Raw genomic sequence first — 15,303 nt, 5'->3', positions numbered from 1 at the left:
TCTAATGTAGCTTGCATTAGACGTGATGATGTCACGGACCCTTAGACCTCTGGAGCCCAGGGGAAGAAGAGGCTGCAGGGACTGGTGAAGCAGCCGGGAGGAATCGAGGATCGGGTCAGTATATCGTCTTTATTTTATACCAGGAGGAGTAGCCCCACCGCAAGGGTTCATTAGTGACATGCCCGGAGTTCTTCTTTAATAGTAACTCCAAAATCAGCCATTCAAATATCACGTTAGCTTCATTCTAAAATTGTTTATTGTAATTATATATATTATTATTATACAGGATTTATATAGCGCCAACAGTTTGTGCAGCGCTTTACAATATAAGGAAGGCATTACAATCACAATACAATTTAAGACAAGATGGTAAGGAGGGCCCTGCCCCCGAGAGCTTACAATCTAATATACTGAATATATTGTATGTATGATCCCTGATGACCTTGTTCCGGCACTTCCTGTTATAGGGTGACAACACTCTGTCCCCGTCTCCCAATTGCACTGTTGCGTTGTCTGTAGGGATGTCCAGATACCAGTGCCGATACTTGTCATGTTCATGAGAACTCCCAGGGTTGCAGCGGTTGCAGCTGGGACCGGGCACCGCTGTCCTGAAATCATTAGTCTGTATTGTTTTAGAAAAACTGTCACATGACAATAAACAAAAATGTATCAGTACTTGTATCTGTGAGTACTTGGACAAGTATCGGTACTTGGAAACTGGTATCTGTGCATCCCTTTATTTATAAAAACAAAACCGTACATTAAAACAGAGATGTACAAATCCCAGGAGCTCCGTGTGCTCCTTACATATGACAGCGGCCTCCTAACTTCTGAGTTTTTCTCTAGTCTAGTCTTGGAGCTCAAAAGTATCGGTACATGTACTCGTACCGAGCACGATACTTGGTATCTGTGCAACCCTAGTTATTTATCTTATCTTTTACTTTTTTATTTTTCATGATTTTTTTATCTTATTATTGTTTACTTATTACTTATTTTTCTTATAATTGTTTTGTTATTATTTTTTACTTTTTAATCACCTTTTAATTTTTTTATTTTAATTATTTCTTATTTTTTTTAAATTTTTATTTATTTAATTATTTGCTTAACAATTTTTTTTTTTTAAACTTAACTTTATTGCTATCACACGGGAGCTAACAAGCCCCTGTGTGATAGCATTTGGAGGTGACAGGTCCTCTTTATTGAACCTGTCGCCTTCAATACAGGAGTTCTAGCACAGCACCGTGCCGGAACTCCTCTGTGACAGATGAGAGGGGAAGGCTGCGAGTGTATCTGTACTTATACTTGTACTGAGCACGGTACTTGGTAGCTGAAAATCCCTTGTTGTCAGCCTGTCCTTCGCTGGTGTCGGCACACATTGCACAGGCGAGGTCCAGCATGGTCTCCTTCAGTAAGCGGCCCTGAGGAATAAGGTGCTGTGAATGTAGACAGGAAGCGACTTGAAAGAGGCTGCAGGAGATCAGCAGCCCTGAGATGGAATAAAAAGTGGAAGCACGGCAGCGCTTTACCTGACTCGTGTTGACTGGTCTGGCTATCGATCTGCTTTAAAGCATCATTCCAGGATATGCAAGAATTAACCCTTGCAGTAGGGCTACCCCAGCACTGCAGGGGTTAGCTGCTCGTTTTGGTCTAGGGGTGGGCAACTCCAACCTACCAGTTGTGTTATAACTACAACTCCCAACATGCCTCTGCCTCTGGGGGATCATGCCTGTAACGGTCAGTAACTGCTATGCCTATGGGACTTGTAGTTCCACAACAGCTGGAGGGCCGGAGTCGGTCAGCCCCGGTCTAGGGGATAGAATAAAGAAGATATACTCACCTGACCCTCAATCCCGCCTGGCTGCTACACCGGTCACCACAGCCTCTTCTTCCCCCAGGCTCCGGCGATCTAAGGACCCGTGACATCATCAAGTCTAATACAGGTCCGTGTACTTGCATTAGATAGGAGGACACTGAGGGACATACCACAGCCGGAGCAGAGAGGTGAACGCTGACTGCCGCAGGACAGAGGATCAGGTAAGTATATTTTCTTTATTGCGACCCCTAGAAGAAAAAAACAAACAAGCAGTTAACCCTTGCAGTGCAGGGGTAGCCCCACTCGAAGGGTTAATTTTGGCACATCCTGGACTCAGTTCTGCTTTAAGTGTCATGCCCCAGGTCTGATACTGTGAAGCAGGGTGGTGAAATATTTCGCTTTGCCAGTAGTATTCTGTGCCAGTATGTATAGGTTGCATGGGATATATTTTGTTCCTGAGTAAAAGGACTGCGCTGGTTGCTATGTAGATACACGGAACGCTGCGTCTTCATCAACACTGCGTTGTCAGAACTAGATAACTCTTCTCATCTGCAGGGAGACAGCGCAGCACGGGGACAATCGGAACATTTCCCCTCCAGGCGGAATAGATCCCCATAGACGTAGCACAGCGCTCATCACTGTCCATGCTTTAGTACTACGTGAGTCACTGTCCTGTACTATGTGCTGGGGTCCCGATGCTTCACTGGCCACATGCTTGTTCCAGGTCACTGACTAACATCTGGACAGAGCTGTAGCTAGCTCCTTTTGCGCCCGAGGCAAGAACATAAAGTTGTGCCCCCCAACAGACATTTGCGGTATGTGACATCATGCTCCCTGTCTCCAGCATGTGTGTGTGTGTGGGGGGGGGGGAGGTTTACTGTTGGGGAGCTTTGGGGAAATATCGGGGGTCTAAACAGACCCCTAACATTTCCCATTTGAAATAGAAAAAGAGATTGAGGACAGCGAGTCCTCTGCCCATACAGGTGGGGGGAGAGCAGCGGGGATCCGAGGAGAAGCTGGAGCCTGTGACGTTCCTCTTCTCCCTGCCGAGCCGCGGCTGTGTTGGCCGCCTGGCGCCCCTGTTGCCAATGGCGCCTTGTGCTCCCCATGACAACAGGGGCGAAGCCAGGCCAGTCCTGGCTGCGCCCTCTCTCAGCTGTGCCTGAGGCGAGTGCCTCACTCGCCCCATGGTAGCTACGGCCCTGCATCTGGAGGTCACAAGTCAGCAGCTCTTATACTCCTAGAGCGTCAGGTTCAGATTAGGAAACGCAAAGTTTATTGTTTTTACCAAATTTGCCAAAAAAATCATACAATGGAATTGTTTCATGATCTGTCCCTGCTTTGTGTATATGGGGGGCACCCGGAGGATTGGTGTAGAGCAATAAAGGGTTAAAGTAGATGTAACCCGTTCTCATACAACATCATGGTCCCGGATATAATCACGCCCATGGTCTTCATTTACTCCACCCACTTTCTGGGTGGGAGCATCCAAATTACGCCCACTTTATGGGTTTGTTCCACCCAGACCCCGCCTCTAAATGTGTGGACCGCCCATCATGCACACTGTCCAGGGTTGTTCGGCCCAGACCCCGCCTCTAAATATGTGTGGACTGCCCATCATGCCCAATGTCCGGGTTGGTGCTGCACAGACTCCGCCTCTAAATATGTGTGGACCGCCCATCATGCCCACTGTCTGTTAGTTCCGACCAGCCAAGACTCATGCCCATTATCCAGGTTGGTCCTGCCTAGACTCCGCCTCTAAATATGGGTGGACCACCCATCATGCTCAATGCCCATGTTGCTCCTGCACCGACCTCAACTCTAAATATGTGTGGACCGCCCATCATGCCCAATGTCTGGGTTGGTCCTGCACAGACTCCGCCTCTAAATATAAGTGAACTGCCAATCATGCGCACTGTCTGGCTTGATCCTGCACAGACTCCGCCTCCAAATATGCAGGGACCACGTTTTTGCACCCACAATTCCTGCAATGAATTACTTTTCATGTTACCGAGCATGTGCAGCAACTCAGAAAAGGTTGATGGTGTGATCCCGGGACACGGCTTCAGCATGAGGAAGCATTTCAGAGTCTCCCCTCCCCCAGTGATCTGTCTTCTGCAGGCAGGAGGAAGCATTTCAGAGTCTCCCCTCCCCCAGTGATCAGTCTTTTGCAGGCAGCAGGAAGCATTTCCCCAGTCTCCCCTGCCCCAGTGATCAGTCTTCTGCAGGCAGCAGGAAGCATTTCCTCAGTCTCCCCTCCCCCAGTGATCAGTCTTCTGCAGGCAGGAGGAAGCATTTCCTCAGTCTCCCCTCCCCCAGTGATCAGTCTTCTGCAGGCAGGAGGAAGCATTTCCTCAGTCTCCCCTCCCCCAGTGATCAGTCTTCTGCAGGCAGGAGGAAGCATTTCCTCAGTCTCCCCTCCCCCAGTGATCAGTCTTCTGCAGGCAGGAGGAAGCATTTCCTCAGTCTCCCCTCCCCCAGTGATCAGTCTTCTGCAGGCAGGAGGAAGCATTTCCTCAGTCTCCCCTCCCCCAGTGATCAGTCTTCTGCAGGCAGGAGGAAGCATTTCCTCAGTCTCCCCTCCCCCAGTGATCAGTCTTCTGCAGGCAGGAGGAAGCATTTCCTCAGTCTCCCCTCCCCCAGTGATCAGTCTTCTGCAGGCAGGAGGAAGCATTTCCTCAGTCTCCCCTCCCCCAGTGATCAGTCTTCTGCAGGCAGGAGGAAGCATTTCCTCAGTCTCCCCTCCCCCAGTGATCAGTCTTCTGCAGGCAGGAGGAAGCATTTCAGAGTCTCCCCTCCCCCAGTGATCAGTCTTTTGCAGGCAGCAGGAAGCATTTCCCCAGTCTCCCCTGCCCCAGTGATCAGTCTTCTGCAGGCAGCAGGAAGCATTTCCTCAGTCTCCCATCCCCCAGTGATCAGTCTGCTGCAGGCAGCAGGAAGCATTTCCTCAGTCTCCCCTCCCCCAGTGATCAGTCTTTTGCAGGCAGCAGGAAGCATTTCCTCAGTCTCCTCCCCTCCAATGATCAGACTGTACATTGTAAACTTGCAGCAAGTCACAAGGTGAAAGGCTGCAGCAGCAGGGGGCTGATCTGAGTCAGACATTTCTGAACACAGTCAAGAACTGCACAGACATCAGCATTTACACGACCGTGTCTTCACTGAGCCGGCTTCTCAGTCCAGGGTGATGTCTATGCAAAGACGGTGCTGCCGTTCTGGAGAGAAAAGCAACTGGAGACATTGTCAGGGGACGTACTGTCATCTCTGCGGGAGGCAATACATCAGACATAAGCATGCATGCATGCATGTAACATGAAAAATATAAATATGATGTGAGGCCCGCTGTACATTCTATCCGGGAAGACTGTATAGTGACGTACCTACAATACCGGTCATATCTGGGGCCGAGGTTGTCATTGTCATCCTCCGTTTCTATTTATAGCTCTTTTCTGTCTTTTACATACATGTAAAGGAGATCAGACGGAAGGTATTAGATCATCACGTGTTCACATGTTACACGTCTTGTTTCTATGCATAAATTATAATGTATCATTTTACATATGCTATATACACTATATTACCAAAAGTATTGGGATGCCGGCCTTCACACGCACATGAACTCTTATGGCATCCCAGTCTTAGTCTGTAGGGTTCAGTATTGGGTTGACTCCGCCCTTTGCCGCTATAACAGCTTCAACTCTTCTGGGAAGGCGTCCACAAGGTTTAGGAGTGTGTCTATGGGAATGTTGGACCATTTTGAGGTCAGGTACTGATGTTGGAGGAGAAGGCCGGGCTCGCAGTCTCCGCTCTAATTCATCCCAAAGGTGTTCTATCGGGTTGAGGTCAGGCCTCTGTGCAGGCCAATCAGGTTCCTCCACCCCAAACTCCCCCATCCATGTCTTCATGGACCTTGCTTTGTACACTGGTGCGCAGTCATGTTGGAACAGGAACGGGCCATCCCCAAACTGTTCTCACAAAGTTGGGAGCATGAAATTGTCCAAAATGTCTTGGTGTGCTGATGTCTTAAGAGTTCCCTTCACTGGAACTAAGGGGCCAAGCCCAAAAATGAGCTCCAGAACTATATCTTCCAAGAGCCCCTTTGCTACACATAGGTGGGTGTGGCTATTGGGAGTCAAGGCAGCAGCACTGGTCAGAAATCAAAGTTTACATCTGGGGAATAGAAGAGCGATGGTGGATGGGTGGAGTTTTGTAGTCCAGTAGGCGGGGCTGACAATGCTGCTCTGGGATTGCAATATAGACAGCATCATCAGCTCAGTACAGGAAGTCAGGAGCGCACTGAATTTCCGGCAGATTAATGGGCATTTTTCTGTATTTTCTATTTCTATCGGGATTTGAACCCGGGAAATGTGCATGTGATGGAGAGATGTTCTGAGTGTGTTTTGTTTTTTAATTTGCTAATATACGCACTTTAAGAAGAAAGGGAAACCATTGAATCCCCTTCGTTCATACAACTGATATGATTCACAAATCCAGCCTGGCCACTCATGTGTTTTTTCTTTTCTCCAGGGCTCCAAAAACATGGCGGAGATTGACAGCGGGATGCGGCTGGGCCTCTGTGATTGCAATGACTCCAATCTGACCGCTACGGGGTCTCCGTCTGCAGGTGCGTCACAACAAGATCTTTTCTTAGAGGAAATATATCGCTTTTGTTTTTTTACCTTTTCATTTAAATTTCCCTTTTTTATATAATGGTGAAGACTAAAACATCAAATCTGAAATATTACATATGAATAGTTCACATTTGTATTCCGATGCAGGAGGCGGAGCTTCTGCCTTCTGTATTTCAGGCGGTATTTATCTGCTGGATAGAAAGCTGGTTACAGAGCTCAATAGCTCATCTGAAATCTACAGACGCTGCTGAATGATAGTATGTAAAAGGATGAGATTGCTACAGGTTGGTATGAAGTCCAGCAGACGTTTTCGGAGGATATAGGCAATAGACATGTGCATTCGGACGAACCTGCAAATCAACGAAATTCAGTTGATTCTGCGGTTCGTCCGAATCCGAAATAACAAATTTATTATATGGCTGAATATATACTAAAACTATATTCAGGCATTCATAAATTAGTCTACAGAATGCGCAGCGGCCATATTGGCAGGCACGCCGCCATCTTTGACTATATCTTGGCATACACCAAGATGGTGGCGCCCGAACATACGGACGCTGTCATCTTGGCGCATACCAAGATATAGTCAAAGATGGCCACGCGCCTGTGCAGAACACGCCGGCACACATTTTCAGTGTGACGTCACATGCTGAACGAGCGGTGGCCATATCAGCCGCCAGTGTGTTCTGCGCAGGCGCGCCACCATCTTTAAGTACATCTTGGTATACACCAAGGGGGAGGGGGTGACGTGTCACTGGGGAGGAAAGCAAAATGAAAGTACCATGTGAACATGACCGGGCGGATTCCCTGTTATGATACAGCTGACCTTTGTCTTTACCAAGCTCCTCTTATACATAGTTGCTGGTCATTGCTGATTTCCAGGAACAGTTCTGGTTTTAACCAATTTGTCCCCAGAAAATTCTGTGTCGGTCCGTTTTTTCAATATCAGCCATCAGATTAATTAATTTCCTCCCGCTCGGCATATAAGATTCAATCTTCTTCTTTTCATTTCCTGGGAGCTTTTTAAATTAATATTTATTGAAGTCAGGCGTTTTAAATAAACAAAGAATTCATTCCAGTGACATGATATAGCGGGGGCTGCAGTTCTGAAATTGTTCCTGCCATTAAAATGTATAACTTGCATACCTCCCGCTAAGTCAAAGCTAGAGCTCTTTAATCAGCAGCTCAGGCTTCCTGCTGATTGGAGAAGCTTTAACTCAGAGGGAAGCCTGTTGGACTTTTGCTGAGAGACCACTGCTTCCACAGAGGAGAGCGGGGGAGTGTGTCGGACCTCTGCAGAGAGGCCACTGCTTCCATGCAGAGAGCAAAGGTCCTTCTCTGCAGCATGCTGGCAAGTGGCAGGGTGTGCCATACCTGGTATGACCTGAAGTGATGGGGTAGACTCACCCTTGCAGCTCTCGTCAGAGCACCCCTGGAGATGGTACAGGGAATGCATGCACCGAACATGGAGAGGCATGAGTGCCTGTAGCTGATGAAGACCTGCTGGTGCTGGTGAGGTGATGCGAGTAGATGGATGCAGGATACCAGATGATCAGCAGCAGACCTGGTGGCAGCAGAGAAGACGAAATCGGAGTCAGACGGACCGGGCCAGCAACTGGCAGGCAACGAGGTGCAGAGACGTGGTCACAGGAAAGCTGAATTGGAACCATGCGGGCAAGCTGAGCCAAATGGGAATGCAGAAGGGTAGTCAAGTCAAGGATAGTCAAACAGGCAGGGGTCAGAAGGCAGGCGGCAGAAAAGCAGGGTTCAGAGACAAGCCGGGTCAAATCCAGGGGGGGCAGGCTGGACAGCACCCTGACTAGGACTAACCCATGGCTGGAACTAGACTGAGCACATGGCAATTCCTCTGAGTATATATGCCCTGTACCAGCATGCACCACTGGCCATGAAACTACCAGTGATTGGCTGACAAGACACACACACACTCATAAAGTCCTCCCATTGGTTGCTCCACACTGCAGCAGAGTCACACCCCACTCGGGCAAGTACAATCAATGCCAGAACACCAGATACACGCCAGTTATAATTCAGCCATCCCGACTGCAGCTCTGGCAATCAGTATATGTCTAGTAGTCACTGCATCAATGGTGGTGGGGGCTACAATAATAAAATGTGTTCATCTTTGTGAAAAAACATTTCTTACCTTTCTACTTGTATCTTTGGAGCAGTGGGTGGGGCTAGGACAGGGGGACGTGAAGGGCCGTACAAAAGAAGGGAGTAAAAAGGGAACACAATGGAGAAACTGCAGAACAGCCAGAAAATTAAGGTAAAAAAATGCTACGAAGGTGTCGTTGTGATGTACTACTGATGCGCCACTCTTTGGTCTTTCTGTAAGCGGCGGCAGACATATTGATTCATTAAGCGCCATTTGCTTTACCATTTATATGTCTCTGGGCTCATGCGCTCAGCCCCCGTTTTGCTGTTTTGTAGTCTGTGTTCAGCATCTAGTATCATGAGGAGATAAAAGCTCCTTATCCGGGCTCCTACCCAACTGCTCCCGCCGTCTAATTTTCTTCTCTTCCCTCCTGATCGAATATTTCCCAGTAATGACATCTGTAACTCTAATTAATGCTCTGATAATGAATTGGCGCCTCAGCAGACTCGACATGGTGAGTAATTAGTCCTAAACCCAGCAGTGATGGAAAAGACCCAGGTGAGGGGACGGGACTGGCGAGTACCTATTACAGGAGGAGACATACAAACGCTGGAACATTATACCGGGGTCATCCCTAACGACCAATTATAATATATGTTTAATATAAGATCACATTTATTATGACGCAGGGCTCGGCCAATGCCTAGGACACCACAATGAAATCGGGGGAGGAAGCAAAGCGCAACATTTATTGTTGTTTTTGCTTTTTAGCTTATTTTTTGTCTTTTTTGACCAAGCCTGGACACATATGGGCACATCAAGATGGGGTGTACAGACCTGCACAGGGATTTAATGAGGATGGGAAAAGCAAATGTCCCTGTAGACCAGGGGTAGCCAAACTATGGCCCTCCAGCTGTGTTAAAACTACAAATTACCTCATGGCTCTGGGAGTCATGCCCGCGGCTGTCAGTCTTGCAATGCCTTATGGGACTTGTAGTTCCACAACAGCTGGAGGGCCGGAATTTGACTACCCTTGATTTCTAGACTATCTGTTAAAGTGCATCTATAGCCCAAACCTTTTTCTTTTTTTTTAGATTAGAACAGAGGAGCAAATGGTAAGAATCCCAGCCAGGAGTTATGGCTGCCTGTGTCCCCATTTAGGACATTTGCCTTTATTTCCTATCCTGGAGACACAACAGGAAGTGAAAGGACATAAGTGAGTTAAATTCTCATCTTAGGCTGGTCATATACTTTGTGATTTTTCTCCTTCAGCCCGGATGGATCGGGGAATCTACCCTGACGGCTATTATATTTAGGCAGCCTGTGACCGTGGCTGTGAGAATAGCCAAATTGTGACTGAAGCTGATTGGCTGCAGTCACAGTTCGGGCGACAACTTTTCAGCCACCTTTTTTGACAAAAGTCAAAAAGTGCCAACAGGGCCACCATCATGTCATGCACTGAGTGGCCAGATTATTATGACCACCCTATCAGTACTTCGTTGGGCTGCCTCATGACTCCACGAGATGATGAAAGGTGATGCGAGGAATCTGACACGGCACTGTTGCCCTTCTGTTGTCTTGTACCAGTCTTGCCACTCTCCGTTCTGCCCTAACATTGACTAGTCGCTGACGGCCACAATTCGCACATTCAGACCCAGATTTTCGGCTGACAGTCCGGTCTTTAAACACTTTAACAATGAGCTGCTCTTGAACATTTAACGAATTCTGCTGTTTTGCTGATACTCGCTCCATGGCTCCGAGCGCCAACAATCATCCCACGTTCAAAGGCTGTTAAATCGCGTTGTTTCCCCGTATCTTCAGAACAAAATCCCTTCTACTGTCGTGGTAAACAACCTGCTTCCCTATTTATAATGGTCTGGCCCCTCCCCTATTTATAATGGTCTGGCCCTCTAGAAACTTCAGAGCCAAATTATAGCTAATTTACCTACAAACGTCAGGTGGTCATAATAATCTGGCCACTCAGTGTAAGTCTCTCTGTTGCTCAGATGATACAGAATAAATAATACACCTCCACTTTTGCTACAGGCTCATTTTAGGTGGGGCCTATGGTCCAATGGTGACTCAAACTTGTATGTAATAGAGGTAGCCATGGTATATTGTATGTTATAGAGATAGAAGAGTCTGTTAGAGGACCAATGTCATTCCCATATGCCTAAGGCAGCCTAAGCCGTTCATTGCCTCACGATCAGCAACGTTCATGGTTGTCCTCTAGTTATCCTTTATATTGGCTATTAGTTACCCGTTCCCTGCAGTCATTCTTCATCTGCCACTTTGCTTGCGCCTATCTGCTGTGCATGGCTACCCCTCACCGATGCCGTATCTCACTAATGAACATTATACTAAGTGCACTCCGCTTTCACTGACGTCAGTGTCTCATCTCCGGCCTGAAAATTACTTAAAACCCCCGAGAGTCACATATTTCCTGAAAGCCGAGACCTTGTAGACTAAAATGGCGGCAGTTGCAAATTTTACGTCGCAACACTTTATCAAACCCCAAATTTCAGTAACATTTACACTGAAGTTAATTTTAGTGCACAAAAACACGATATAATACACAATATAAAAGATGAGGTTGTGCTGAGTAAACCGATACCCATGTACATGCCAAGCTAAAGAATTGGGCGCGTCCATTAAACGGCAACAATATACGGCACCCCAAATTGCCCCAGGGGCGATGCTATAAAAGCCCTTAGAGGTGAACATTGGCCCTAGAATTATTGCTCTCACTCTGGCGCATGTGGTGATACCTAACGTGGGGGGAGGGGGGTGTTAACTTTTTTTTGCATTTTTAAATATATTTTTAAACTTTTTTTAGTTTTTTTTATTGCTATCACATAGGGGGGATCACAAGACCCCTATGTGATACTATATTAGTGCTGACAGGTTCTCTTTAAGGTGACATTAGAGGTCTGTTAGACCCCTAGTGTCACCTTTCCACTGCAAAGAAGCTATTTGAGCACAGATGAGGCTTGAATAGCTTCTTCTGCGGCTTCTCTAGCCAGGGAATGACACCTGAGGAACCGGAAGTGATGCAATCAGCGTCGCTTCCAGCCCCATTCAGCAGGGAGGAGATTGGCGAACGGTCTCTCTACCCGCCAACACCTGTGATGCAGGTCCTGAGCTCACAGGAGGGGCAGCAGTGGCCTGGGAGGCAAGGAGAGGGTGTCAGATGGAGCTGCATAATGTGTGTTATGTATGTGTGTATGTTATACTGTATATAAAACGCATTGAGATAGATCTGTTGCAGACACAATGACATGCATTCAATTGAACTGTCACTGTATTCTCTACATGCAGCAGTCATGGCTGCTACCATTAGTATATATATATATATATTGTAACTATATATACATAAATTGATGACTGCATACCGCCTATAGTTACTTGTCTGTCTTGTATACAATAGTTAGGGGACCCCCATTCACATTGATCATATTGGAGATATTGTGCATATACCTTCCCTTCCCCGTTTTATTGTTTAACAATAAATGTAACTACTATTAAAAAGAAAACAAAAGTAGCGGTCTTGTTGTAACATATTTTATTCCCTCTTGCAATAGACGCAGATTACTGATTCATCTCACTATCATTCTGGATGTAACAATATAGAATTCTGTGACTTTCAGGCTGTAGACTTTTTTCAAAGACTGCCCAGAGGAGTTGATGGCTTCAGAAGTTCACATGTTCAAAGGATGGGTACCATACCGCATTCCCTCCTGCAGAGTCCAAGCCGTACTTACCCAGGCCACATAAGTCACTCATACGTCATGTCATTACCATCCATCCAGGGGGAGCGGAGCCACTGAGCAGAGGAATATCTGTGTATATGGAGGGGAAGGCTTAGTTATAATGGCTTTGAGGATCAGCACACCCAAAATGATATTTCAGTTTTTGGACATAAACTCCATGACACTCACCTCTGTCTCTCTGAGAAGTTGGGGGATAGATGTATGGATGGAGGAAGCTGACAGGGAGAGGGGATACATAGAGAGACAGATATATATTGGAAAAGGGGGCTAAAAGGTGGAGGGATGGATATATTGTATATAGGAGAAGGGGCTGGGAGGGACAGGGAACACATGAAGATATAGCGTGAAAGGTGGGAAGGATAGACATACAGTATATAGAAAAAGGGGGAAGAGAGGGGACACATGGAGGTATAGAGTGAAAGTTGGGAGGATGGATATATATGGGAAAAGTGGACTAAGAGAGAGAGAGGGGACATATGGAGATATAGAATGAAAGGTGGTGGGGGGTAGATATATATGGGAAGAAGGGGCTGAGAGGGGACACATATGGGAAAAGTGGACTAAGAGAGAGAGAGGGGACATATGGAGATATAGAATGAAAGGTGGTGGGGGGTAGATATATATGGGAAGAAGGGGCTGAGAGGGGACACATATGGGAAAAGTGGACTGAGAGAGAGGGGATATATGGAGATATAGAGTGAAGGGTGTGTGGGGGGGAGGTAGACATATATGGGAAGAGGGGGCTTAGAGAGAGAGAGGGGACATATGGAGATATAGAATGAAAGGTGGTGGGGGGTAGATATATATGGGAAGAAGGGGCTGAGAGGGAGAGGGGACACATGAAGGTATAGAGTGAAAAGTGGGGATGCGGGCAGGATGGATATATATTTAGGAAGACAGGGCTGAGTGGGGGAGGGGGCACAGGGAGATATAGAGTAAAAGGGGAGACAGGATGGATATATGTGGGAAGGGGCTGAGAGGGAGTTGGGAAACAATGGGGATATAGAATGAAAGGTGGAGGGATGGAAGAGTGGACTGAGAGAGAGGGGATATATGGAGATATAAGGTGTGTGGGGGGGAGGTAGACATATATGGGAAGAGGGGGCTTAGAGGGACAGGGGACACATGGAGATATAGAGAGAAAGGTGAACAGACGGATATATATGGCAAGAGGGGGCTGGGAGGGAAAGGTGGATTGATGGATATATGTAGGAAGAGGGGGATAGGTAGGAGAGGAGACACAAGGAGATATAGAGAGAAGGGTGAACAGACGGATATATATGGGGAGAGCTGGGAGGCATAGAGGAGTTACACGGAAAGGGAATAAAAGGAAAGATGGAGAAGTGGTTGGGAGACTTAGAGATTTAGCTATAAATACATTCATTGAAAGCCTTTCATCTAGTAAGAGTCTCTCTGTAATATCCAGACTTGCATTGGTGAATTTGTAATCATAACATAAAGGGAATCTATAGCAGAAACTCCCATAGGACTCATTGGCAGCCAGAGGGGGGCGCTCTTCCTGGTCATCACTGGGGAAGCTTCAGCTTGCAAATGAGATTAGAGCAGCAAAGAAAAGGATTTCCAGCCATTTTTCTCCGTACACGACGTCCAGGCGACAGATTAAAGTGTTTTTAGTCCGCGGATTCTGCTTCAACATAATCACATTATGTGCAGCATAGCTTTATGTTATGTGGTGACGGCCAGCTGCCAGAAACAGAAAAAAGGATATATACAACAATATATATATACATAACTAGTTTTACATTTTGCTTTTTATTTTAATTAATTATTTTAACCTTTAAAAGTAACTGAAGTATGACGTCGAAATGTTTAATTTTGTCATTTGAATAAACAAAGAAATGAAAAAAAAAAGCAAAAAGTAGACAAGTATTCTATTTAGGAAACAATATATAACAAAACATGAATAAGATCTGAAAGGAAAACTATAATGGGTTCTGGTTATTTTGTCAAATTCATGTTTTTAGACTGATGTCTTTGCTTTTTATTATTTATATCTTTGGGCTTCACTTGCAAAACTAGATGGCGCTGACGGGTATGGGAAATTCCTATACTCGTCAGCTTCATCTACGGGCACTAGTGCTGCACAAACAGCATTCGTCCGGTGTATAGGCGGGGTGGAAGTTTTTTAACGGAAGCCCTCTATTTTTTAAATAAACATTTTATAAGGGCTGCCCTCATGGTGTCAGAGAACAGAAGACTCTTGCTTTCTGACTCTCTCTCTCTAGTTGAAAGCATGAACTGAGCATAAAGCAAACAAAGAGACCCCAAGAGCCAAGGACAATTGTACCGTATTGAACATACACATCTGTATTCAGTAATGCTAGGTTCACACCTAGGCGATTCAGATGCCGCGTTTTCGATCGCACGACTGTTCATTGTAAACCACGCGGTTGTCGCGTGTTTTTCAATGCATAGAGATGTCTATGGGACCCAAACTGCGCGACAACCGCCCGAACTAGGCTCCTGCAACTTTTCGTGCGACAGGTGATTTTTGGCCGCGCGACAAACCGCAGAGGTGTGAGCAGCCTCCATTGAATTCAATGCGAGTCTGTGTTTTGCGCGATATCGCGCGATAAATCGCCTAGGTGTGCACTGGCCCTGAAGGAACAAAGGGATATTAGCTAAGTGCAATAACCCACAGTAACCCATGGGCGGGCAACCTCTGCATTGTAGCTGTTGTAGAAATAAAAGTCCCATGAGGTATTGCAAGACAGGCCACAGGCATGACTCCCTGAGCCAGAGGCATGTGGGATTTGTATATAGCTATAAGTGATTCTGCGCTGGACCTAGAAAAATGTATAAGTGCTAATGTGCCAATTAAATTTGAAGGCTGCAGCAAAATCGACCGTGGGGTCAAAACAAATAATTTACAAATTATGCAGCGCCCGCAACATATAATGTGTTGAATGTCATAAACCCTAAAACTAATTAAATATAAATATAAGATGATTTTAA

At 46.4% G+C, this 15,303-nt stretch overlaps 1 protein-coding gene across 1 annotated transcript in view; it reads left to right on the top strand.

Moving 5' to 3' along the window:
• LOC108793673 (melanin-concentrating hormone receptor 1-like) overlaps positions 1 to 15,303 on the top strand; it is a 24,241-nt gene that overhangs the window by 217 nt on the left and 8,721 nt on the right. The window contains exon 2 of the mRNA XM_018564683.1: positions 6,338 to 6,434. Within this exon, the coding sequence (XP_018420185.1) occupies positions 6,350 to 6,434 (85 nt within the window). The 5' untranslated portion in view covers positions 6,338 to 6,349. The remainder of the gene's footprint in view (positions 1 to 6,337; positions 6,435 to 15,303) is intronic.

The sequence above is a fragment of the Nanorana parkeri genome, unplaced genomic scaffold (genome assembly GCF_000935625.1).
Source record: "Nanorana parkeri isolate BGI_ZX_2015 unplaced genomic scaffold, ASM93562v1 scaffold772, whole genome shotgun sequence".
Taxonomy (NCBI): Eukaryota; Metazoa; Chordata; class Amphibia; order Anura; family Dicroglossidae; genus Nanorana; species Nanorana parkeri.
Note: the sequence above shows the minus strand (reverse complement) of the source record. Positions and strands in the feature narration are given on the sequence as shown.